At 49.6% G+C, this 21,641-nt stretch overlaps 2 protein-coding genes across 2 annotated transcripts; one reads left to right on the top strand and one right to left on the bottom strand.

The window, feature by feature from the left end:
• Nucleotides 1-1,165: 1,165 nt before the first annotated feature.
• EIF3L (eukaryotic translation initiation factor 3 subunit L) lies at nt 1,166-12,546 on the bottom strand. The gene is made up of 13 exons (XM_068142421.1): nt 12,421-12,546; nt 12,281-12,329; nt 11,941-12,151; nt 11,260-11,339; nt 10,921-10,982; nt 9,082-9,151; nt 8,321-8,394; nt 6,932-7,103; nt 6,515-6,669; nt 5,562-5,732; nt 3,179-3,676; nt 2,110-2,190; nt 1,166-1,404 (listed from the first exon to the last, which is right to left on the bottom strand). The coding sequence occupies exons 1-13, from the start codon at nt 12,451-12,453 to the stop codon at nt 1,366-1,368; spliced, it is 1,695 nt and encodes a 564-aa protein (XP_067998522.1). The 5' UTR covers nt 12,454-12,546; the 3' UTR covers nt 1,166-1,365.
• Nucleotides 12,547-12,843: 297 nt separating this feature from the next.
• Nucleotides 12,844-21,242, top strand: ANKRD54 (ankyrin repeat domain 54). The gene is made up of 8 exons (XM_068142420.1): nt 12,844-13,168; nt 13,565-13,612; nt 15,949-16,047; nt 16,479-16,550; nt 16,946-16,993; nt 17,118-17,242; nt 18,805-18,912; nt 19,512-21,242. The coding sequence occupies exons 1-8, from the start codon at nt 12,922-12,924 to the stop codon at nt 19,584-19,586; spliced, it is 822 nt and encodes a 273-aa protein (XP_067998521.1). The 5' UTR covers nt 12,844-12,921; the 3' UTR covers nt 19,587-21,242.
• The last annotated feature ends 399 nt before the right edge of the window (nt 21,243-21,641 follow it).

Below are 21,641 nucleotides of genomic sequence, written 5' to 3'. Positions count from 1 at the left end.
TCTATCTTAGCACATGTTCTGGGAAAGATTGAGGCTTTAGATAAACAAGAAAGTAAGAGAAGAGCTGCTGTTGACAGCTGTGCTCATCATGCTGCTGTTGGTAAATACAGAGAAGCAAAAGTGTCAGCCCTAAAACTCAACAGGAGCAGATTCTCTTGGTATGAACCCAGCTCCCCTGGCCTGCTACAATGCAGTGGCACCTCAGTCCTTTAATTTCTTATTGGTATCACTGCCTCCAACCTTTCAGAACTGGAGGTTGTAAGTTCTCAGCATGCATAACACTAATGGCAGCAGCTAGAAGGCCAACAACAGCTGTCTATCTAATCTTACTCTATGCTGCCTGCATCCTGACTGCCTCAGTTGTGAGACTTTGTGATGGGAAGCAGGTTGGGGTTTTTTTTGAGCAGTATCTAGGACACTGAAAACCTGACCCTGATTCAAACACAGTGTGTGATCCAACAAAGGCTAATTATTCCTGACTTCCAAACAGAATCACAAAGCCAAGCTGGACTGCCAGGACCACTCTCTCAGTGGACTGAGGGGGACAGGTAGGAGGCAGATGGTATATACGAAGCACACTTTGTGTAGCTTCCTGCTTGCACATGCAGGTCTTCCTTCTGCACCTGTTTCTACCACTCAAGCACCCAACTATTTAAAGACAGCAAAAGAAGAGGAAAGAAAGGGTGTAGAGAGCAAATGAGACACATTCTTTGCATTCTCTTCTACTTGCAAGGTCCTTGGCTCCCCTCTGTAGGGTTAGTTTTCAAGTGTTCTCATCTCTTTCGAGGCACTGCAAGTTGGCCTTGAAGGATCCAAAAGGGCTGGAGAGCTGGCAAAATTAGCATTTAGAGGGGTTTAGTAAATTAAAGGCCCTCAGGGAGTTTTCTGGAGAAACTGAACTCCATTAAAGGCCAGGACTTGGGCATCACTTGCGCTGAAATAAAACACGACCTCCAGCAAGGACATTTCATCAGGTGACCAAAGTTAATGTTCCTTGGCTGTGCATGGTGTGCAGTGCCTTGACAGAGCCTGGAACGGTAACTGCTCCCCAGTTACCTGCAACAGCATGGACCAAAGACAGCACAAACCAGGAGGGGCTGCCCATGTCTCCAGGTGCAATTACATTCTTCCATGGAGGAAAAGAGTAGGTACATAAGACACTGAATGCTCACCAGGAAAATGTCACTGATTTATTAGATGTCTTGTCCTTCATGGGATAGTTTGAGCCAATCTGCTTATTTAAATACCAAAAAAACCCTTCAGAGTCACAGATTCCAGAAATGCCAGAACCCTCAGCTTCCCTTCCTTACCACAGACAGAATCTCCCACCCACTTCTCTGCTCAGTCTGATTATCCACAGAAGGTTTAGGGTCTCTGGCCCATCTTCTTCAGGGTTCGATTCAGCTGGAATCAGAGAAAGCAAAGGTCAGAAAAATACATAGTAACTGACATGCACTACTGTTCCCCACAGCAGCATTCATCCAATGTCTCTGCTCTCTCCAACTCACTGACAACAGCTCTTGTGCAGCTGCAGGCAGTGTGAGAAGCAGATGGGGACCTAGTAAACTCCCTCCTCCTCTCCGAAACAGCAGAGGGGGTGTGAGAAGAAAGTGTGCAGACTTCTAGCAGTAGTATAGCAATCTGGCATTGCCCAAGTCCCTGCAGCTCTGCCTAATCTTCCACTGCACAGCAGCCTCTCTTGGGAGAGTGAATGAGTGGCAGAATGTCACCTCCTGGCTGAGCACAACACTGGAATCATCTGAAATCAGCTGTGCTCCAGAAATCACAGAGGGTGCTTTCTAGAGCTGGAGATACCATTTTGGTTGTGTAACAGATAAAAACACTGCAGCTGCCTGGAGTTAGTGCCCCTAGACAGTAAAACTCTTCCACTGTGTCTCAAACAAGCTCTTCTCACACAAAACCAGACCGTTCTTCAAAGGGTAGCAGCTGCTGCTTAAACCACTTGCTTTTCCTCAGTGTCCTGCAGAGCTAGGGCTCACCCCAGCAAGGCACCACACAGCTGTGTCACACAAGTGTGGCTCCTTCAGGGCCTGCACAGCCCAATGCCTTCCCTACAGAGCTACACAGCTCTCCTGCCCCAGGCCTCACCTCCTCAAACTTGTGGATCTGGCGGATGAAGAAGTCCCCATAGCGTCGAGCAACCTTTGTGTCTGCAATGTGGATCATGTCCTGTGGAGGGGAGAGCATGAGGTCAGGAAAAGGACTGTGCTAGAGAGATGGCAAGCATTGCCAAACCTAAGAAGCATCCAAAGGGACTCCACTCCAGCCCAGGTTCAGCATCACATATACCTGACTTGCACCAGTCCAACAGCAAACATTTAGTTCTCTGTGGGCTGCCTTCTCTACAACTTCGCCTGGGATGGATCTCAAACTCACATTGCATTTGCTTCCCACATTCTTGCACACTCAGCCTGTTTGTGTCTCTCTGAGGCAGTTTCAAAGTCCCTCTGCTTCCCTCTACCAGCTAGGAGTCATCCTATCTACCAGAACTATGGTGTAACACAAGTCAGTCAGACACAAGTCATTTTGGTTCACATTAACAGGGAAGACAAATTATGACACCTTGCATGGCAAGGTTTGCTCTAAGGACCAAGAACAAGGAACAATCTGTTCTCCTCCCTAGCAAGAAACCTAATGGTTACCACTATACTCTTTGAAAAGTCCTACAAGACTCCTTCCTATGCTTCCTACTGCCCAGAGCAACAAGGGCAGGACCACACCTTGTATTTAGACTCCTCCTAGAGCAGACAAAGATAAATGCTGCTCCAGTCACAAGATAACCAAACAAGATCCCTGCTTTGTCAGTCAAAGGAGAGATGTGGGGGAGACTACAAAGCTGACAATTCCACCTGATGCACTGGCAGCACCATGTGTGACCCAGCTATCACTTCCCAAGAACACCAACAGACAAACTGCTCCCTTTGTCCTGAAGAAAGCATTTTAAGACATCTGCTTTCTGAGTTCAAAGGCTGCCAAAACTGCTTGCAATAGTCTGTCACTGTTTATCCATTGACACTTCTATTAAGCAGGGCTACAGCTTCACTGTGGGCAAAGAAGGAAAAGATGTTTCCCACAGACTGGAATGAAACATGGCACTGCCATCTCCAGAATTTCCTGGGTGAAGGAACTTCCTCATCAGCAAAGGGCAGATACCAACCTTGTCAATATAGAAGTCGACCTCAGAGGCAGATTGGAACTCCCCATCCAGGGCAGATATGCCACTGGTCCACACCAGGTTCTTCATCTTGTGCTTGAAGACAAGCAGCTGGATACGAAACTCCTGCTCTGTGAGGTCTAGGAAGCCAGCCAGCTTGGCTACAGGCATGGTGGTGTACAGCTTGAGGAAGCTACGGATGGTGGAGAGCTGGGCCTGCTGCTGAACTTCATCAGCAAAGACCTTGAGCTGCTGCAGGAAGGGCTCCTTGTGGTAGTTGGGGTGCACATTGTCATAATTGGGCACCACAGGGGAGAGGAACTTGGGGCAAGCATAGCTGAAGAGCTCCTCGTAGACCTGCGCGTCGCCCTTCTGCATGCGCAGCATCTTGTCACCGTACTTCTCGCGCAGCTGCAGGTGGATGCTCTCGTCTATGCGCATGGGGTACATGGTGAGGGCGATGGCCAGCAGCGCGTGCATCTGCTCGTTCTGCTTGTTGATCTGAGACAGAGGGGAAAGCCCGTTAGCTTCTCCAGGTGCTCAGCCTCTGTGCTGCCACAGGCAGCTGGGAGCCACATCTTGTCAGAGGCAGACCCCTTCGCCCACAGCGCCGAAGGTCCTCATGACCAAGGCGGGCAGCACGAAGCAGCAGTGTCTCCGGGCAAAGCAGGTAACTGAACGTTCTGTCAAGACTCTCCTCTTGACCAGCCCTCTTTTGCACTGATCAAAGTACAAAGTGAATGCCTCCAGAGCCATTCACAACCTGGATGGCCAGAAGCAGGTTTGACTACTTTGACACGCTTTTGTGTGGAGGAGAAGGGAAGGCAGATAGTTTAACACAGTACCACAGTATCGCTAAGGTTGGAAGAGACCTCGAGGATCATCGAGTCCAACCCGTCACCACAGACCTCATGACTAGACCATGGCTCCAAGTGCCACGTCCAATCCCCTCTTGAACACCTCCAGGGATGGTGACTCCACCACCTCCCTGGGCAGCACATTCCAATGACCAATGACTCGCTCGGTGAAGAACTTTCTCCTCACCTCGAGCCTAAACTTCCCCTGGCGCAGCTTGAGACTGTGTCCCCTTGTTCTGGTGCTGGTTGCCTGGGAGAAGAGACCAACCCCTTCCTGGCTACAACCACCTTTCAAGTAGCTGTAGAGGGCAATGAGGTTACCCCTGAGCCTTCTCTTCTCCAGGCTAAACAATCCCAGCTCCCTCAGCCTCTCCTCACAGGGCTGTGTTCAAGGCCTCTCCCCAGCCTTGTTGCCCTTCTCTGGACACGTTCAAGTCTCTCAATGTCCTTCTTAAACTGAGGGACCCAGAACTGGACACAGTACTCAAGGTGTGGCCTAACCAATGCAGAGCACAGGGACACAATGACTTCCCTGCTCCTGCTGGCCACACTATTCCTAATGCAGGCCAGGATGCCATTGGCCAACCTCTTGGCCACCTGGGCACACTGCTGGCTCATGTTTAGGCAGCTGTCAATCAGCACCCCCAGGTCCCTCAGTAGCCATCTCCTGGCAAGGAACAGTTATCAGGGACATCAGTGAAGAAAAGACTGAGAAAGATTTATCTGAGTGTGGGATGCAACAGAGAGCTGTGTAACTGAAACAGACATACCAACTTCTTGGTGTAACACACTAAGAATTGCAGGATTTGGCTACACAGAGCTAGAAATGAATCATAAGGACTCGAGGTGAGGAGAAAGTTCTTCACCGAGCGAGTTGTTCATCATTGGAATGTGCTGCCCAGGGAGGTGGTGGAGTCACCGTCCCTGGAGGTGTTCAAGAGGAGATTGGACGTGGCACTTGGTGACATGGTCTAGTCATAAGGTCTGTGTTGATAGGTTGGACTCGATGATCCTCGAGGTCTCTTCCAACCTTAGTGATACTGTGAAAAAGGAGACAGCAGCAGGAGGGTGTAAAACTGGCACCAAAGGCAGCTTAGGTGGAAAAAAGAAAGGAGCTTTGTTTCAGCCATGCTGAAGTAAAATAGTCTGTGAATGATTAACTGATAGTGGAAATATAGCTGAAATGTCAGCAACCTGAAATGCAGACTGGACAAGGAACAGGAGTTTGAAGAAGCATCAACAAGAGTATCGTTAGCAGCTGATACTCATTACCAACACTGCCTAGACAGCGAGTGTAGATGGAGCTGGGGCAACTGCATGGTGATCAAAGGAACTAGTAACACAACTAAAAGAAAACATTGCCACACATGGCAGAGGAGCTCAAAGGATCCCCAGTTACCACCACCAGCACAGTCCAGGGAAATAAGGCTGGACTATGGGGTGTAGGTTTATCAGGTGACAGAAGAGGGGCAGGAAAGAAGACAGCAGCTTTTTCTTTGAGAAACATCAAGACTTCCTCTTTATCTTACCATCTCATACTTGTAGGTTGTCCTCTGGAACATGCTCTTGGTCCTCTGGATGTAGAGGAGGATGTTGGCAAAGACACGAATGGCATCCTGGTAGCGCCGCATCATAAGGTAGGCGAAGCCCACGTAGTAATAGGTGGTCACCTGGCACTCAGGCACCCGGGAGTACATGCTCTGAGAAGGATCAACAACACACTGTGTTAGAGCAGAGACAACCACCTTTGATCCAAACAGCTTGTCACCCAGAATCCAGCCACCTCTGCTTCCCCTCCTATCCCAACCGTAGAAAGGAGAGGGTTGTTTCAGGATACCTCACCTCCCACTCATCCCTGCAGCAGCTTCCCAACTGTTTTTAATTGGATGAGCCCACTTCCTATGTTTTCCAGTTTCAGCGTCCTGTAAGCAGAGAACTTCTGCACTCTGCCTACTATTGCTTTGCCCAGTTCCCCTTCCCCCTATTTCACTCCGTGTCCTGTGCCAGACAGCACATACACAGAGCTGCACCAAGCCCTGAGCCAAGCCCATGTTGCAGCAGGACTTTTGTTAGTCACTGTTACAAGCAGCACCCAGCATTAGGGCAAAACCACACAAGGTAAGAGTGGGAACAGTGAGAATGAGTCCAAAACACAAGAATGAGCCACTGACCAAGATGGGAATGATGTGTTCAGTTAGCTACCACTGTGCTACTGCTTGCAGATCAAATCATATTCCCCATAACAATGCCTTGCATTACACAGCAAACCTCCTAAAAATGAGGCATTTGTGCTGCAACAGCACCAGGCATTATATTATTGCTTGATTTAATGCCAAAGCTCCAGCTGTGTTCAACTACAAACTCTTGACAAGCACAACAGCTACAAACAGCTTCCCAGCTGGAAGATTCATTATGCCAATCTTTCACTGGCACATTTGAACAGGGGCCTTTGGAAAACAAACTTTAAAACATGTTGTCTTACCTTCTTGTTGAGCTCGATGTTCTCAAGAACCTTGATGGCTTGGTAGTAATCCCCCAGCAAAGAGTGCAGACGCAGCAGCCCAACCAGGCTGAAGTAGCCCAGCATCTTGTAGAGAGAGTGGCGACCATACTCACCAGCCACACTCTCAGGGTCACCTAGGGAAAATGAAAAGGAATTAGGACTATTTCCTCCAAGGAAAGACACTTTCCTATCAACTCCTCTGTTTACAAGACAAGGGTGCAAGACCTCAAGTGTAAACACCAGCTTTTCTTGTATCAGGCCAACAGAACCTGTTCCCAGTCAATCCATCCCCTGATTAAAGGTTTAATGCAGCTCCCAAAGCTAGCAGAGCTCAGTCAAATCAAAGCAAGGCAGCAAAGACACCAGCCTTGCTTTGGCATCACCCAGCTGGCTCACCTCCACTTGTATAGACCTCCAGCTGTCGGTTGATGTTGGATTTGTCCACCAGAGAGTGCAGCACATTAAGGACGCTGTGGACGTTCCAGATCTTGGGGTTGGAACGAAGGAAATCAATTTCCTCTTCAGACTTCTTGGCTGTCTTGCAGCGGTACTGGCTGAAAGACTGAAACTACAGGGAAAGGCAAAGATGCAATGATGAGAAGCTAGCCTGGAGATGTCCAGCTAAGTGCACTAAACTCACAAGCTGATCACAAATGCATTACAGCAAGCTGCAAGTCACTTGAGAAAAAAACCCCAAAGTTTCATCTGAGATCATCTGGCAGTCAAGCAACCAATGAACCCACCACTAAAGCACCCAGGGAAAATCTGATACAATGCTCAGACAATCTGAAGGAAAAGACTGGAAAACAGAATGAAGAGGAGGAGGATCTTAGACAATTAGGACAGGCAACTAAACATAAATTTGCTGTCTGAATGGGCAGTGAAGAGAACGGCCAAATCCTAAGGTGTATCTGCACACAGAGACATAGTATCACAGTATAGTATCATAGTATCAGTCAGGGTTGGAAGGGACCACAAGGATCATCTAGTTCCAACCCCCCTGCCATGGGCAGGGACACCCCACACTACATCAGCCTGCCCAGAGCCTCATCCAGCCTGGGCTTAAACACCTCCAGGGATGGGGCCTCAACCACCTCCCTGGACAACCCATTCCAGGGCTTCACCACTCTCATGGTGAAGAACTTCCTCCTCACATCCAGCCTGAATCTCCCCACCTCCAGCTTCATTCCATTCCCCCTAGTCCTATCACTACCTGATATCCTGAGAAGTCCCTCCTCAGTCTTCTAGATATATGCACACATCCTGTTTCATTCAAGCCTGACAAAACTGCCTGGAGGAATTCCAGCCAGCTTTAGAATAAAAAGTTAGAGAAAAAGGAATCTACAGAGAAAAATATTTCCTGACATCAAGATCCTAGACAACAGATTTCAAATCAAGTCAGCAATCTTTCAGCATAAAGGTCCTACTGATGAAAAGAGGCAAAGCTAAAGTAAAACCATAGAACATAATAGTTTTAACATCTTAGCAAGGCCTTGGTGATTATAGAAGACTTCAGGATGCTTTGCACAAATCAGGCAGAAATGAAGGTGAGTTAAAATAAATTACAATAAAAACCTCCTAAGCAGCAACTGAACCCAAAATATCAGTGCAAGTCCAAAGAGCAACTCAAAAAGCTGTACATTTACAACCACTTCACCTGCTTGGTGACTCACAGTGCTCACCAAAGTTTTGTTACTTGCAAAGGTATCTAGCTATGAAAATCACAGAGACAATTTACACTGCTCATAGAAGCAAGGCCACTTCCAAATCAGCTCAGGCACATACCTGGTATATGAATTCATCAATGATATCCCAGAGCCACTGGTTGGGCAGTTCCAGAGGAGCAGGGCCATCAGCATCTGCAGAACAGAAGTAACAAGTGAGAGGCTTAGACTCTTGAGCAAGAACAGAGGCAGAACTGGGGGAACACCTAAAGAACCAAAGAATTTCCCTGAAGTGTGAGAGACAGCAGCAGATGAGTGAAGCTTCCAGCAGAGCAATGACATGCAGCTTCAGCTCCCTCAGCTGCCTTCACTTTTAAAGAAGATGAGCATACACAGGATTAATCTCTAGTGTGTGAGTGCTCAGCACAGTGATTCTCATAAGCTGTCCAGGGACTGTAGAGGTTTATCCACAAGAAGTCTGAGAGGGAGTCACAAAGGCTAAAATTTGTTCCAAGGGGAGTCAGCAACTGCAAACAGCTGTGAAACAATGCAAATTATCTCCAGCCTACAGCTTCATTTTGCTTTTTAATAAAGGCAGGTGAAGCAGTTCTCAGCATGACAGAAGACAAATTAAGTTTTATTCTTCAGAGTATTTCAGGAAGCACTGGAAACTACTTGCACTTTTTGTGGTTTTAAAAGCATGGGTGTAAAGTGCTCTTCATGCAACAAACTCAAACATATGGAAAGCTCATGGACTGTTTCTCCCTGTGTGATCTCTAACAAACAAGTCCTAGTCCACCTGACCCTTTCTCCAGCTCTGTCCCCTCCATCCAGTCTCCCTCTCCAAACTTCACAAACCAGAAATGAATTGCAGCAACTCACTGAGGATGTAGTTGAAGAGATTGCAGTAGTTGTAGTAGGATTCAAATCTCTGCTCCAGCGTTGGCCCTCCCTGCAAGGACAGTTGAGCACATTCTGCTTAGTTTCAAGCACAAGGAGAGAGTTTAGGGGCAGAAGCGCATGAAGGACAGCCAACAGTCACAGTGGCAGAGGATCTACTTCAGAAACGTTACAGCCAGTATGTAGCCAAGACATCCACCAGCACCACTCACAAAACCTGACATCTTATCACTGCTGTGCCAGAGAAAAGGGCTGACTTTTCACACAGAGGTAGTTTCTCCCAGGATGACTGAGCATTCAAACCTTCTGTGAATAGGGTGCATTAATTCTCCTTATCCTGCTTCTTGCTTTTTAGAGCTTCCTATTGTCTTCCAGTTTTCCCACCTTCTCTCTCCTCATGAGAAACCTTAATAAATCAATTCTGCTTCTGGACAGTATTGCCAAATGCTTTGAAAGAGCAGCAAACACAGCAGGGAAATCACTCTTCTTTGGATCATCTTCCTTATTTCACCTGGAGACACTCCAGGGCAGTCTGAGAACCACTAACACCACAGCTTGAGAAACCAGTCTCTCATGTTAAAGGCTGACTCAGGTTAACACAACCACCTTTTAAAATGCCCATTTCTCACCCTCTGGTCCACACCTATGAGGCCTCTTTCCTTAAAGAACCAAGAACTGCTGTGATTTTATCACTGATTTCAAACTATCTTAAGAAAAAAAAGACCAAAGTGAGGTTTGATTTTTTTTCTTATAGCATTAGTCCTTTTATCTTCTTCTCCTGTATCCTTTAGAGTGCCTATGTTTCCCTCTCTGCAAGGCACTCTGACCTTGTGGTTTTTAATCACAATGCCCCCTCTTCTCATGCCACCCCCTCACCCACCTGCTAATCCAAAGAACAAAGAGCCAAAGAAACACACAAACCCTCTTGCAATTGCTCTTGCAATTGCAGCCCTGACAAAAAGTAAAGTAATTACCTCCCAACACCTCCTTCTTCCCCAACTCACTAACCACTACTTTTGATGTCAGTAACAAACTTTGACATCATCCCCTGCTGAAAACTCAGACCAGGTCTTCTGACCCATATGAGCTGCTGGGGAAACCTGCACACTCATCACAAGGAAGCATGAGGAGACAGCTAATGAGCCTCAGTCAGTCAAGCCTTGCTTGCTTTTCAGCAATCAGCACATCCTTCCTAAATTAGAATAGAATAGAATAGACTAGACTAGACTAGACCAGACCAGGTTGGAAGAGACCTTCAAGATCATCATGTCCAACCTATCATCCAACACCACCTAATCAACTAAACCATGGCACCAAGCACCCTATCAAGTCTCCTCCTGAACATCTCCACTGATGGTGATTCCACCACCTCCCCAGGCAGCCTATTCCAACGGGCAATCACTCTCTCTGTGTAAAACTTCCTCCTGACCTCCAGCCTGAACCTCCCCTGGTGCAGCTTGAGACTGTGTCCTCTTGTTCTGGTGCTGGCTGCCTGGGAGAAGAGACCAACCTCTGCCTGTCTACAACCCCCCTTCAGGTAGTTGTAGACAGCAATAAGGTTACCCCTGAGTCTCCTCTTCTCCAGGCTATGCAGCCCCAGCTCCCTCAGCCTCTCCTCATAGGGCTTGTGTTCCAAGCCCCTCAGAGTTTTAAGCTTCACTAAAAGCAACTTTGACTTATGAACTACAGCTTCTAAGTCCATTCAACGCTGTCTTGCAAAGATTACAGAAGCACTGACACCGTGGTGGCAAGATTTAGCAAGTTTTACGGCATGGAGAAGTCAGCATGCGACCAACAGGAAGAGGCAGGGCCCAGACTCACGCTGACTTTGGCGTAGATGTGCCTGTAATACAGCTCCTTGTACAAGATGAGGAAAACAGCATCTGCAAAAGATGACAGAACTGGAGGTTAGCAAGCCCCAAGGCCCAGCTGTCTGGATCTCTCAGATACACCAGTGGTGCTCCTCCTGCCACAGTATGAAAAGGAGGCACACAAAAGGATGCTTCATTCAAGTCTGACTTCTTGCCAGGCATCTCCTGAATGCCCAAATTAACAAAGAGGATGATTCAGACAGCAGCAATACTATCTACCTGCTCAGTTGTGCAGCAAAAGGGATTTAGTTCATATTCTGACAAGCAAAAAAGAAAGCAAAAGGCTTACCATTTCCAACCTGAGGGGCAATGGCCTCAGCCTCTGGCCATGGGGTATTCTTGAAGAACCTTTCTGTCAGCTTTGTCCAGCTGAAAGATAAGACATGGTGTTAGAAATCACTTCTCAGTATGACAGTACTAGTTAGACACCACAATGCAGAGGATGGAAATACAACACCAACACCTCCTTTTAATAAGCCTGGTGTTGAAGCAAAGATTAATTGCTTCATTGGCAGTTCTCAAAGTCTTGGATTTATCCCTGAAGCAGAAAATTTTGTGTATGTTACTTTTATGTTCCCTATATGGCAAGGTGACTCAGCTACAAGCAGAAATAAAAGTATCTGTGAAAAACAGGCACAGCAATTACACCTCACAGCTTTCTACTAACTGTATCACCAGTACACCTGAGGTCACTTTTCGCTCCCTCCATGTCTGTTAAGCACAGGTCTGGTATTTTCCTTCACACAGGTTACAACACACCTGTACTTACATTAAACTAATTGGCTGGAAATACCTAGGGTTCCCCCCCCTCCTTCCCCCATAAATCAAGTCAAACTTCATGCTGTGTTTTAGGAATAGCCCAATTTTGAAATAACACAGGCAGGAGCCAGCCTTTCCTTTTAGGACCAGGGTGCACTTTCACTACAGTTTTAAAAAGTCCTTCCCTTCTGCAGGAACGATGGCTCTGTACCTGTTTTCATAGATGTCCTGGATCTCATACACCTTCTGGTCAATGACATCACTGGAAACACGGCTGGCCTGGAGCTCGTACACCTTCTGGTCAATCAGATCCGACACCGTCTTGTGAAAATACTGGATGAAGTTTTTTATCACTTCAGGGATCACCTGGTAGGTCTGCTGCTCGTACTGGCGCTCGTAGGCCAAGTCTTGCTTAGGGTCTCCTGAGGGGAAAGAGGAGCGATAAGGCGGCTGCCGCACGGTCCGGCCCGGGCCTACAGACCCGGCAGACCCGAGAGCCACGGTGGGACTCGAAGAGCCACGGCAGAGGCGCGGCCCAGGCCCGCACTCACCCGTGTGCATATCATAGTCGTTGGAGTACGCATAGGGATCGTAGGCGGCCTGTGGAGAGGAGACGGCAGAGAGTCACCGTGAGCAATCCAGACATAATCCCCCGGGACCCTCCCGCTGCCCCGACACCTCCACCCCGCACCTCGTTGTCGTAGTCCTCCCCCGGGTAGGCCATGGCGGCGGCGTGGAGCGACAGGGAAAGGACTCCGGGCAGCAACGCGGGCCCGGCGTGGAGAGAGAGAAGGAAGAGGGCGTGGGACCAGAGGCGGGGTTCGGGCCCGCCGGCAGGCCGGAAACGAATGCCATGGCGGAGCGGATCTGCGCTCTCCCACTGGTTGAAATAACTGCCAGTCTTCAGCATGCTGAGCTGACCGGGTACAGCTTGTGGCCCGCCCCTTCCTCTGATTGGAGAGTGTCCCTGTCCGTCAGACCCCCCTGGCCACCGTCTCCACCTCCTGCCCCGCTTCCCTTCTTCCCATTCCATCTACCCCCCCATTGGCTGCACACGCCGCGGTACTACGTTCTCGATTGGTCAAGAGGACACGGCCCGCCCCAGTGCTATGTTGACGGCCCTCCCTTCTCCCCCGCGCCCCGCTTGGTGGCCCGGCCCGGCTCGGCTGGCCCCGGCCCGGCCCATGACGGGATGGAGGACGGTGGCGGGGCCGCGGCCGCAGCAGAGCCTGATGCGGGGCCGGAGCCAGAGCCAGAGCCGGAGCCAGAGCCGGCGCTGGGGGCAGGGCTGGTGCTGGGGGAGGCGGCGGGGGCCTCCCTCGGCTACCTGCGCGTCCTGTGGCAGCGGGAGGAGCCAGCGGGCAAGATCCCGACTCGCCGCTTGCGCAGGGCCGCCCGCCTCCACCGCCGGATAGGGCCTACGGGCAAGGAAATCCACGGTGAGTGGGAGGCGGCGGAAGGCGGTGGGGGACACCCTTACCGTGGACGGCCCTTCCCATCCGCGGCAGGGTGGAAAGTCTCCGGTTCGGGGAGAGGGTAAAACTTTGGCTTTCCCTTGTGGGGGGCTTCTGGAAGGAGGTGAGCGGCTTGGGAAGGCATCCTGGCTCCTGCACGGGAGGGTGCCTGTCAAGAGCAGGACCGCCGGTAGCCGGCCTCAGGAGGAGATGAGCGCTTCTTACCTGGTGTTTTGGTCCATTTCCCCTAATCAAGACCGTGACAGCACCAGCGTGGTTTGGGGCCCGCACCTGGGGTCTAGTACCTGGGCGGGATGCTTCAGCAGGGAAACATTTGCACCTGTGCTTTCCAGTAATTGCTTTCTTTTGTCCCTCCGGTAGCTCTGAAAAGGCTGCGTGAAGCTGCCAACAGCAACGACTTGGACACAGGTAAGACTTCTGCCAGACCTGCCTGAGACCTTATCCTGGAAGTGCAGTTTTGTCAAGGGCTTTATTTTCTGAAAGGAGGAGGAGAGCACAGATAGTTTGTGGAGGTGGTGCTTGAAATGCTGCAAATCTAGCAACTCCTTTTCTGGAGCTTTGATTCGTTCTCTGGGCAGACTAAAGCTGGTCAGGGTTCACTTTTTCACCCCACGTGGTTCATAGTGTTCTTTTTCCAACTGCCTTAAGCTAAGTTCAGCCTTTGGGGTATGTAACTTTTGCCCAGTTTTAAGCAGGAAGAGAATAATGTTTTGGAAGGTGGCAAAATTAGGATTGTCTTAAGTTGTACACTGCATGATGAGGCAGTGTGATGCAGTAGATCAGGAGCAGTGCTGGACTCTTCCTTTCACAGTCACTTCACAGAAGACTAGGTGTGGTTGGATAAAGATGTGCAACAGCAATACTGCTCTGTATTAGGTGCCTCTTAACATTGCTCCTCCTTAGACTATATTGTCCCCTCCATTGTGCTGGCCTAACTGTTCATCAGGCCATCAGTCTATGAACAGAACTGGGATCTGGTTTGACTTAAAGAAACTCCCATGATACCAAAACAGGAGGTTGTCTGGTGTGCTTCACCCTTTAGCTCCACAGTACACCTTGTTTCATGAACTGAGGGGTAAAGTCCACCTGTGAGCTGTCAGTACAGAAAGGCTTGGCTTCAGTCAGCAAGTCAAGAGGGAGAGGAAAGAATTTGGCTTCATGAGGGTCTTGGATTCAGTCTGGCTTAGGAATTTCACACCTGTACTTGATACACAGGTTTCCCTGTTTACAGTCCTGCTGTGTATTGTGTGCTCTGCAACTTGAGGAAGTGTCTGGTGATGAATTTATTCCTCATCAACAAGTGAAAATCTTTCCTGTTTCCTGTGGTAGCAGTGGGTGGGAGAGGTTATGTCACTTCCTGATGGCTTCAGGGAAGGACTAGGTAAAGTGTTCCCCATTAGTGGCTCTCACTGGTGGCACTGTCAGTCTCCTTGTCTCTCTTCTGGAGTATCAGGCATCCCCTGTTAATACCACTTCCATCTTTTCAGGTGTTCCTTTCGCTTCTGTACCACACTTAAAGCAGTATCCATCCAGAAAGAAATTCAGATGTGACTGTAATTTGATCTCTGGAAGCTGGGACAAATGGTGACTTTTGCTGGTCTGAGCAGCCTTGTTTCTGGTCTCTAGTACTGGCCAGCCTGGACTGATGCAGGATATGCTATTAAGCCTCTCAGAATTCAGCAAGTCTGGCAGTATTTTCAACAGCCATGGAAGGAGCTTCATTTTACATTCTGATTACTATATCAGGATGCTCTCAAAACAACAGGAGTCATAGCCCTTAGAGCTGCCTTTACACATGTTGCTCTAGATGCTTTCACTCCCTAATCTTTTCAGTCTCTACTGGTCTCTTTGCTATTGTTCTACCAAATACTTGGCAGTCACACTAGTTTGTCTTTCTGTGTGAGCAGATTTTCTCTTCTTACCTAGAGAAGGAGGTATTTCAGGTCACAAGAAGTGCCAGTGGTGGCACAGAAGCATCTGGGTAGAAGAGCAAGGGGAATAAGTATGAGTAGATTACAGAATGGCTACTTGGGCTGTTCACTGGTATTCAATACATTGTCTCCTGCTGTTAGTGGGTTAAGTGCACTCACCTGCCTGCTTCCCAAACAGCAGCCACCATTAGTCTGGCAAAAAATAAGGCGTTTCAAATGTATCTAGGAAGGGGCATATTCAGAGGTGTTTGTTTTCTCACTGCACGTGGTTACACTGTGAAACTTCTCACCATGGATCCATGTGGACATGAAAAGTTGCTATAGATTGAGAAAATGGCCATGGAAATCTACAGAGAAAGCCCATGGAGGGACACTCAGCACAGAGTGTTGATTCACAGATGCATAGAATGGTTTGGGTTGGAAGGGACCTTAAAGATAAAGATCTTGAAACATGCCTGAGCGTTAGCTTCACATCCTTGCTGTCTTTTTGTACTCTTCTGTAGGTATTTGCTGCTGGTTGTCCTTGGAACTTGAAAATTTGGCTAGAGGGATCCTTAGCCATTACAGCTGTTGGCTTGTCTTTTATGGCAGTACATGGAAGGTGGTGAAGGCTGTAACGGAGGGTGGAGGATATGCTGCCTGGGCTGGTTCTGCTGAGCCAAAATGCTGGCTGGAGCTGATTCAAAACCAGTTGGCTTAGCAGTGTGTATATCTACCTGCCAAGGTGCCCTGCAGAGGGGTGGGTAGCATTTCCCATTTCTGATCAGGGCCCCTTCAGCTTACCCACTTTCTTCTCCTTCTTGGTGCTGCCAGTCCAGCAACTCCTGGAGGATGGAAGTGACCCTTGTGCTGCGGATGACAAGGGCCGGACAGCCCTGCACTTTGCCTCCTGCAATGGCAATGATCACATTGGTGAGTGGGAGCTGTCTTGCAATCTCTCTCTGGAAGAGATTTTGCAGGATGTTTTGATCCAGCACATGACAGAGATTGCTGTTTCCTGTGTGTTTTGTGGCAAAACTGCCACCTGAGCCCTGGCTCCCAGGCCTGCCATGTCCCCATGATGAAAGGGAGGCAGGAGCTCCCAGTTCTAGGCCTGTAATGATGCAGAAGGAATGGTGCCCTTAGTCTCATTTTTTCCCCTCAGGGAACCTGGGGACAGTGGCACTGCCTGGCTTTGTACTGGGTCCTGCTGCACTCCTGCACAAACCTGTGTTCCCTGTGTCTGGGGGAAGCTGATGAGCTGAACAGAAGCAGCAGTAAGGCAGCCTCCTGGCTGCCATCTGAAACAGTGGCCCACGTGGGCAAAGGGAAGGGACTGATGTGGCTCCTTTCCTTGTTTGCAGTGCAACTGCTTCTGGACCATGGGGCTGACCCAAACCAGAGAGATGGGCTGGGAAACACCCCCTTACACTTGGGTAAGTGCCATGAAGATCAGCTTTGTGTGCAGAGCTGTGAGGTGAATGCCCCCTTCCTGTTTCTTTCCTCTCCTACTTCCTTTTTCCTGTGCATCACAGTGTGCATCCCCAGCTTTAAGGATGTAGGAAGAACTGCATTTCATAAGCTTCACTCCTCACAAAGGTTTTAAGGCTCAGAGTTTGAGAAAATCAATTTCCCTCCCCACAAGGAGTGAGAGTTCTGTTCCAGGGAGAATACTCAGACTTGAGTGTGAGGCTGCCCCTGGCAGCTGAGCTGTTCCTCTTTCCCATGGCAAAGAGCCCTCTGGGAAGCAGCAAACTCCCTGCTTGAGCAGAAACCCCTTTGTTGTTTGCTAGCACCTCTGAGTTGTGTGTCCTGTGTTCTCCCTCCCCAGCTGCCTGCACGAACCACGTTCCTGTCATCACCACGCTGCTGCGCGGAGGTAATGCTTCCTCTAAACCAATTCCAGCCTGTTCCTTTCCTGCCCTGCCCCTGCTGATGCTCCCCAGGGACACCAAGGCTTGAAGACAGACCTTACTTTCTGTCCTTGCTCACGTGTCTTGCAGGGGCCAGAGTGGATGCGTTGGATCGAGCTGGCAGAACCCCGCTGCACCTCGCAAAGTCAAAGCTGAACATCCTGCAGGAAGGACTCTCCCAGAGCCTGGAGGCTGTGCGACTCGAAGTGAAACAGGTAAAGGAAGCAGCTCCCTGTTCTGCTGAGGTGGTGCAGCCCCTGGCAGTCTCCTGCACCCTCTAAGAGTCAAATCAAATATCATTAGCAGCTGTTTTAAATGCTTCTCAGCAGATCTGAGAGTATCTGAGCTCCCAAACGGAGAGGGACCCGGGGGTGCTGATCGACAGCCACCTGAATATGAGCCAGCAGTGTGCCCAGGTGGCCAAGAGGGCCAATGGCATCCTGGCCTGCATTAGGAATAGTGTGGCCAGCAGGAGCAGGGAAGTCATTGTGCCCCTGTCCTCTGCTTTGGTTAGGCCACACCTTGAGTCCTGTGTCCAGTTCTGGGCCCCTCAGTTTAAGAAGGACATCGAAACACTTGAGCGTGTCCAGAGAAGGGCAACAAGGCTGGGGAGAGGCCTTGAGCACAGCCCTATGAGGAGAGGCTGAGGGAGCTGGGATTGTTTAGTCTGGAGAAGAGGAGGCTCAGGGGAGACCTCATTGCCCTCTACAACTACCTGAAAAGTGGTTGTAGCCGGGAGGGGGTTGGTCTCTTCTCCCAGGCAACCATCACCAGAACAAGAGGACACAGTCTCAAGCTGTGCCAGGGGAAGTTTAGACTTGAGGTGAGGAGAAAGTTCTTCACCGAGCGAGTCATTGGTCATTGGAATGTGCTGCCCAGGGAGGTGGTGGAGTCACCATCGCTGGAGGCATTCAAGAGGGGATTGGATGTGGCACTTGGAGCCATGGTCTAGTCATGAGGTCTGTGGTGACAGGTTGGACTCGATGATCCTCGAGGTCTCTTCCAACCTTAGTGATACTCTGATCTGGAGAGAGTGACTTTTTCCTCCTGTTTTCAGAGACCTTCCTTTTTCCCAGCCACTACTCTGAGTTTTTGCAGGACCTTTCTTGGTTCTGGTAGGCTGAGGATGCATGGAATGTCTTAATTCCCAAGCTGTATGGAGCACTCTCTTTTCTTCCATCCCCTTGTGGCAGGAGAGGCACCATCACATGGTGCTGTAGCTACGGCACACACATGGAGAGACTCTGCATTCTTAACATAGTCTGCCTTGCTGTGATGTGTGGAAGCATGGACTAGGAAAGCAGTCATGGGACTACATCACAAATGCATGAAGTGTGAGCCTTGTTTCAGGAGCTGTATGGGAGCCACAGATTTTCATTCTTGGTGCACAAGCACATCCTGCTGGAGCTGGAAGTCTCTGCTCCTCACAGTGAAGAAAGCTAGCTGGCCATAGAGAAAAGCTTGGTGCTTTCAGGGCTGGACTTTATGCTCCTTCAGCTGAGCCTGTCTCTCTTCCCTCTCATCAAGCCAGGCACTGGGATCACAACTAGTCCACCTGTGGCTGATCAGTGCCTCTGGTGACTTGCTGGGCTCTGATGCTGCCAGTAGGTCGCTCCGGTTGCTTCACACGTGTTCTCTGTGGGTCACATACTCTGCCATGTGCTGTAGTGTCAAGGCTGTGCTTGGCAATTTAACCATAACTTAATTTTTCCTGTAAAAAACCATTCCAGCCTGGTACAGGGCTCTGATGTTTGCCTCTTATGCTTCTGGGTTGCAGATCATCCAGATGTTGCGGGAGTACCTGGACCGTCTGGGGAGGCATGAGCAGAAGGAGCAGCTGGATGACCTCTGCTCCAGGTTGCAGATGACTAGCACAAAGGAGCAGGTAGGCAGCAGTGTGCTGCTGGGAGTCAGCTGGTGGTGTTTTGCCTTCTGTGTTTAAGAGAATGTGACTGCATGAGCAAGGTGACACTGAAGACATGGTTATGCAAGTGGTCTCGGTCGCACTGGGGAGAGGGGGCAAGGTACTGATGGCTGCTTTGGGATGAATTCAGAGGGCAGAAAGCATCACATTTTAAGGCCAGGATCAGCCCAACCACACAGTTGCAGGGCCTGGGTGGGTTGGTTTGTTTATTTTTCTACACAAGATAGGCCCTTAGAGGAAACAGCCCTGATACTGGCCTTGAGTTCTGGACACTGCAGCAACATGCTTCTATTTTAAGGGCTGGCTAAATCATATGAGCTGGAGCTCAAGCACTGACCTCCTGGGGAATGGGGAGAAGCTCCCATTGCCTTAGATTAGAACTTGTTTCATCATGAGGACAGGAGCCCTTCTACACCATTATAGGACCAAAGATCTTGTCCTGGTATAACCTCACTGACCTTACTGACAGCCCTTTTGTAAGGGTGGTCCCTGCTGCAGGGGAGTGGTGACTGCAAAACTGCATTGCCCTGCCTTAACAGCCAGCTGTCTTCTTCTGGCAGGTGGATGAGGTCACAGACCTCTTGGCCAGCTTCACATCACTCAGCCTGCAGATGGAGAATATGGAGAAGAGGTAATGGCCTTCCAAATCATCTTCCTGAGCCAGCAGGAGTAGCCTTAGTGAGAAAAAGAGGAAGGTGAAGCTTGCTTCCCAGATGGCTGAATAAACATTGTTGCCATTCCTGCCAGATCCACTCTCCAGCGGTGCTCAGACTGTTCCTGTTGGTGCTGCCACAGGTGCCTCAAGGAGAGGCTTTGGAGAACAGAGACAGAGTGCTGCAGCTGAGACTTGGAAAAACATGAGCTGCTCTGTGTGGGCTGGTGCCAAATAGGATAACCCTGAGATATTTTGCCTCCTGAGCACTTCAGCCCTTGGTGGCTGATGCCATGTGCAGTCACCAGCCCTGACAAGTGCACTCAGCAGCTGGACAACATCACAGCAATGCTTGGAAGAGGCACCTTTTGCCACCTCCACAGTACTCCACTGCATGGGGAAAGAAGGTGGATGCCTTGGGCAACAGAAGGCTTTGTGCTGTGAGAAGAAAACACCCTTCATCCTGCATGCTAGCAGCTGAGCAAACACACTGCCCTCAGAAGCAGCCATTGAGGCTTAACCTTAACCTTTCCAGAGCCTGTGGGCAGAGAATGTCTGGTTACAAATGGTTTCATCACTAGACTAACAGCTTTCACTGGCCTCAGTTTTAAATCACTGCTTCACATTAGTGCTTAAATCCTACAGTGCAAAAAATGCCCAGGTAGGCAGCTAGCAGGTCAGGGCTGCCCTGATGCAAGAATGAGGTGGGTTTTTTTTTTTTTGGGGGGGGGGGGAGGGAATGACTTAATCCTAGCAGAGTTTTATGCAGACTTCTACATCTTGTGAAGACAAAACCCCCCTACCACCACAACTGACTTCTGTGTTTCCTGTTACTGGCAGTCTCTGGCAAGAGGTCCAGCTGGGAGAGATGATGTGTACTCAGCCATATTACTGGGCTAGGATGGAATTGGCTTCAGGGCTACCTCCTGTGCTGGCCCCCAGTAGGAGCTGACCCATGCTGTGTTGCTTGCCTGTCGTGGAAAGGTGCTGCCCCAAGACCTTAAGGGCAGCATGAGGAACGACTTACGACCTCTGTTGGGAGCCTGAGGTGATGCAGCTGTGAAGCGTGCAGGGAATGTCCTTTGCTGATGTCTGTCTTCTGCCCCGCTGTGGTTAGTGCTGAAGATGCAGACAGCTTCGTTTGGAGCAGGGATCCATAAACCTTGTCGGTAGAGTGCAAGAAACATCAGGGTGAGAAGAACACGCCCCTTAGCAATCAGTTCCCACCCATGTAGCCTGCTGGTGGTGATGCCCACCCCACAGCTCGGGAATCCCTGGCTTGGAAGTGTCCTTTCTTAGGATTCAGCTTAACTGTGCACCAGCCACAGCCTGGAGCACTCTTCAGATCCCTTCATTTCATCATGTTTTCCAAGAGCTGGCCTTTTGGCCTGGGAGAGGCTGAGTGGATCTACTTGTTCCAGGCTGAGATACCAGCGACAGGAATGGTTCTTAGGTGGGTTCCTGGGTGGAGTGCTGGAGGCCGTGACTGAGTCTGCAACAGTCCTGTGGTTTGGCTGGAGCTGTCACTGTGAATACTGATACTTGTTACTACGTGCTGGATGGGGAAGGATACTGAGGGAGTGGGAGACAATCTGATTTGTATTTTGAACTTCAATAAAACCCTGTCAGCTTTTTTGGACTCCTTAGCCAGCTTCTCTCCTTTTCAGAGCAGTTCATTCCTCATTCTTTCTGGTGTTCCAGGCCTTGCACACAGCACTGGCCTCAGTAACTGCCACTTTCATACCTGGTACCAAAATCAGAAATGACAGAGCAAAGTTGTTTTGAGTTCAAACACCATTTTGTTTGCAGATCAAAGTACACAGTTCCTGACTCACTTTCTGATCTTGACTCCCACAGGCGAGAAACCCAAACTCTGAATCTAGTTGGTTGCTGTGAAACTGCACAAATAGAGGAAAGGGAGTCTCAGGGGGATGGCTTCCAGCTGGAAGATCAGATGTTTTGAGGAGAGGAGAAGCAGCCTTGTCCAGCCTGTGCTCCTGCCAAAGCATGGAGCTGGTCAGGAGAAGGCAGCTGAACT

The sequence above is a fragment of the Melanerpes formicivorus genome, unplaced genomic scaffold (assembly GCF_026170545.1).
Source record: "Melanerpes formicivorus ecotype bairdi unplaced genomic scaffold, bMelFor1.0.p_v2 SCAF_8, whole genome shotgun sequence".
Lineage (NCBI taxonomy): Eukaryota > Metazoa > Chordata > Aves > Piciformes > Picidae > Melanerpes > Melanerpes formicivorus.
Note: the sequence above shows the minus strand (reverse complement) of the source record. Positions and strands in the feature narration are given on the sequence as shown.

Excerpts from the sequence above, each read along its gene's own strand:
- EIF3L (XM_068142421.1), bottom strand. The coding sequence starts at position 12,453 with ATGGCCTACCCGGGGGAGGACTACGACAACGAG. Across the intron at positions 9,152-10,920 it reads ACATCTACGCCAAAGTCAGC|GGAGGGCCAACGCTGGAGCA; the intron begins GTGAGTCTGGGC and ends CTGTCCTTGCAG. Across the intron at positions 5,733-6,514 it reads ACATCGAGCTCAACAAGAAG|AGCATGTACTCCCGGGTGCC; the intron begins GTAAGACAACAT and ends GATCCTTCTCAG.
- ANKRD54 (XM_068142420.1), top strand. The coding sequence starts at position 12,922 with ATGGAGGACGGTGGCGGGGCCGCGGCCGCAGCAGAGCCTGATGCGGGG. Across the intron at positions 16,551-16,945 it reads AAACACCCCCTTACACTTGG|CTGCCTGCACGAACCACGTT; the intron begins GTAAGTGCCATG and ends CTCCCTCCCCAG. Across the intron at positions 16,994-17,117 it reads CACCACGCTGCTGCGCGGAG|GGGCCAGAGTGGATGCGTTG; the intron begins GTAATGCTTCCT and ends CGTGTCTTGCAG.